The 556-nt window shown below is 49.6% G+C and overlaps 1 protein-coding gene across 1 annotated transcript in view; it reads right to left on the reverse strand.

Moving 5' to 3' along the window:
• The window catches only part of LOC308284760 (histone H1-like), a gene marked incomplete at both ends in the record, with an annotated part of 807 nt that extends 569 nt beyond the window's left edge, over nt 1-238 (reverse strand). Inside the window, one exon of the mRNA XM_080725490.1 lies at nt 11-238. Within this exon, the coding sequence (XP_080581616.1) occupies nt 11-238 (228 nt within the window). The remainder of the gene's footprint in view (nt 1-10) is intronic.
• Nucleotides 239-556: the final 318 nt, after the last annotated feature.

The following is a 556-nucleotide window of genomic DNA, read 5'->3' on the forward strand; positions in this document are numbered from 1 at the left end:
CTTTAGCGACCAGGCTCTTGACGGCGATCTTGACGCGGGCCTTGTTCTTCTCCACATCGTAGCCGCCGGCAGCCAGAGCTTTCTTGACGGCAGCCAGAGACACACCGCTCCGCTCCTTGGAGGCGGACACGGCTTTGACGACCAGCTCAGCGACGCTGGGGCCGGTCTTCTTGGGTCGGGGAGCTGCTTTCTTCTTGGCGGCCTTGGCCGGGGCTGGAGCTGGTGCGACTTCTGCCATAGTGTTCTTTTCGCAGTAGTAGATCCTTCCTTTTCTAAAGTAAAGTCTGTCAGACTGGTGCTGAACGCTCTGAAGGGGCTGGACTTAAACACCGCATGAGAACCATGTAGAGACAACACACACAGCCCCTCTTGTCTAGGTGGCTTAATGTGCCATTTGTGTTTTCTCCTCGATTAAAACAAGATATAACAAACTACAGTGTGTATTATTTAATGCAACAAAGAGCTGAACAGTTAGCACACATGTGCCTTTTTGTCATTAATATATCTGAGATGAAAACTGCAATCTAGTTTTTAAGTGATAGGCATAAAACATCAC

Source organism: Nannobrachium achirus (genome assembly GCF_963921795.1).
Source record: "Nannobrachium achirus genome assembly, chromosome: 5".
Classification (NCBI taxonomy): Eukaryota; Metazoa; Chordata; class Actinopteri; order Myctophiformes; family Myctophidae; genus Nannobrachium; species Nannobrachium achirus.